Raw genomic sequence first — 2,003 nt, 5'->3', positions numbered from 1 at the left:
GCGCGAGTGAGACTCACGCATGGGGTTGCAAAATCGGAGGTCATATTTGTTCAGGTTTTGAATAGCTAAAGGTCTTATTTGTGCACTATCAAAGTTTAAGGTCAAAGTTATAATTTAATGTCAAGTTTAGGGTCATTTTTATGTATTAACTCTTATGAAAAAAAGGAACATTTATGTCATTTTATTATTTTTAGTTTATATTTTTAAAAATTGAGTGGGAACGCATTATAATCAAACACATATAGATACTGATACATCTATAATCTATATCTATAATATATTAAAGAGAAAATGATCAAAAGCACCACTAGCCTTTACCCTAAATTTTAACTACACACTTATACTTTGCGGGAGTCCTATTACCCACCTAAACATTTAAAAAATCAAATTATTACACCCCCTAGAGGTTTATTGGCAAAGGGAGTGTATCTCACTCTCTCAACACTCTCTTTGAGAGAGTGAGTAATCCAAAAATATTTAAAAAATCATCTTTTGCATTTATTTTTAATATATATATATATATATATATTATTATTATTATTATTATTATTATTATTATTATTATTATTATTATTATTATTTTATTTTCTTTCTTTTGCAATCCAATTCAATCTCTATCAACTCTTCTCCATCTTCGTTGTCGTCCCACCGGAAACGCACATTCTCTGGCGAATACCACTTTTCGATGACTGGTGAATTGCCAGCGTATGAGCTATCTGTATCAGTTTTTGGGTAGTACATGGACAATGACGCATACCTCTCAATAACCCCAAAAGCTTCATTTCTCTCCTCCTCTGCATATTCCCGTTCATCTTCTTCTTGTCCTTCATAAGCTTCGTTTATCACCTCTAATGGCGCCCTCACATTCCACTCCACAAAACAGTCCCCATAGAACTGTCTTGGCTCCGACTACAGCTTCAGTTCCCGGTTAAACACCAAATCCTTTTCACAATGAGAAACACCATTAATGAGTTCTTGAATTTTTTTGTTTTGAAAAAACCACGAAATCTATGATTTCGGAGCCTAAGAAAATTCAAGAATCTAAGGTCATATTAAAAATCCAATAAATCAATGTTTTTGAAGTCCCAAATGATGAGATTGGCCAACCCACTAATGAAAAAATCACAAATTTATTAGTTGTTGAACCGGAGAAATCATCACATGAGGAGTTGGCTTTAAGTATGGGTGTCAAGTGGGTCGGGCCGGGTCAACCCGGAACCGGTCTGTTAATTTTAATCGGTTTGTGGGCTGGGCCGTTTTCAGGCCTGGTTAAGTGGGTCGGGCCGATTTCGGGTCCAACAGTAATTTTTTAAAAAACAACCCTGAACCAGCCCACTTAGCCCAACCCGGTCTAACCCACCTAAACCCGATTAAAAATTCGATCAAAATCGGTCAAAATAAAAAAAATAGTTTTTTTCTAATATACGCTATATATACCCACTTATATACATTTTAAATACGTTAAACAATATATATATATAGTATATACTACATTAGAATTTAAAAAATATATATACACATATACACAATTACACATATATACATAACATTCAATATATACGACTATACGTACTACTTTAAATAAAACATATACTACAATATATATACTTCAATATATACTAGTTTAGTTGCACGTGCCTCGCACATGTAACTTTTGATTATTTAAAATTAAACGATTTTATCTATCACAAAGGTTTTTAATGAAGTACAAAAAGTTTAAAACAGATATTTTATCGTAAGCACATATATACATGAGAAAATAATTACGGTGTTAGATTCAAACATACGAGAATATCAAACTTAGAAATCAAAATTCACAAACAGAACAGATGTAATAATGCATAGTGTGTTAAACTTAAAATCACTCTCTAAGCTAAAGAAAAAATAATAAGCCACGACAACCAATAGAAAAGGAAAAACAACTCAAAAGAGAGAGAGAATAACATACTACCCTAACGGATGACAATTACAATGGTTGAAGAAAACACAAAATACAAGCGTGG

The 2,003-nt window shown here is 32.4% G+C and overlaps 1 protein-coding gene across 1 annotated transcript; it reads right to left on the bottom strand.

Annotated features, from left to right (window-relative positions):
* Nucleotides 1-576: 576 nt before the first annotated feature.
* Nucleotides 577-909, bottom strand: LOC124893310 (the record flags this gene model as incomplete). The annotated part of the gene is made up of 1 exon (XM_047404342.1): nt 577-909. A coding segment is annotated over one exon (333 nt), but the record flags the coding sequence as incomplete, so codon positions are not given.
* Between the last annotated feature and the right edge of the window lie 1,094 nt (nt 910-2,003).

Source organism: Capsicum annuum, unplaced genomic scaffold, assembly GCF_002878395.1.
Source record: "Capsicum annuum cultivar UCD-10X-F1 unplaced genomic scaffold, UCD10Xv1.1 ctg57305, whole genome shotgun sequence".
Classification (NCBI taxonomy): Eukaryota; Viridiplantae; Streptophyta; class Magnoliopsida; order Solanales; family Solanaceae; genus Capsicum; species Capsicum annuum.
This window is presented reverse-complemented; position numbering and strand designations above follow the sequence as displayed.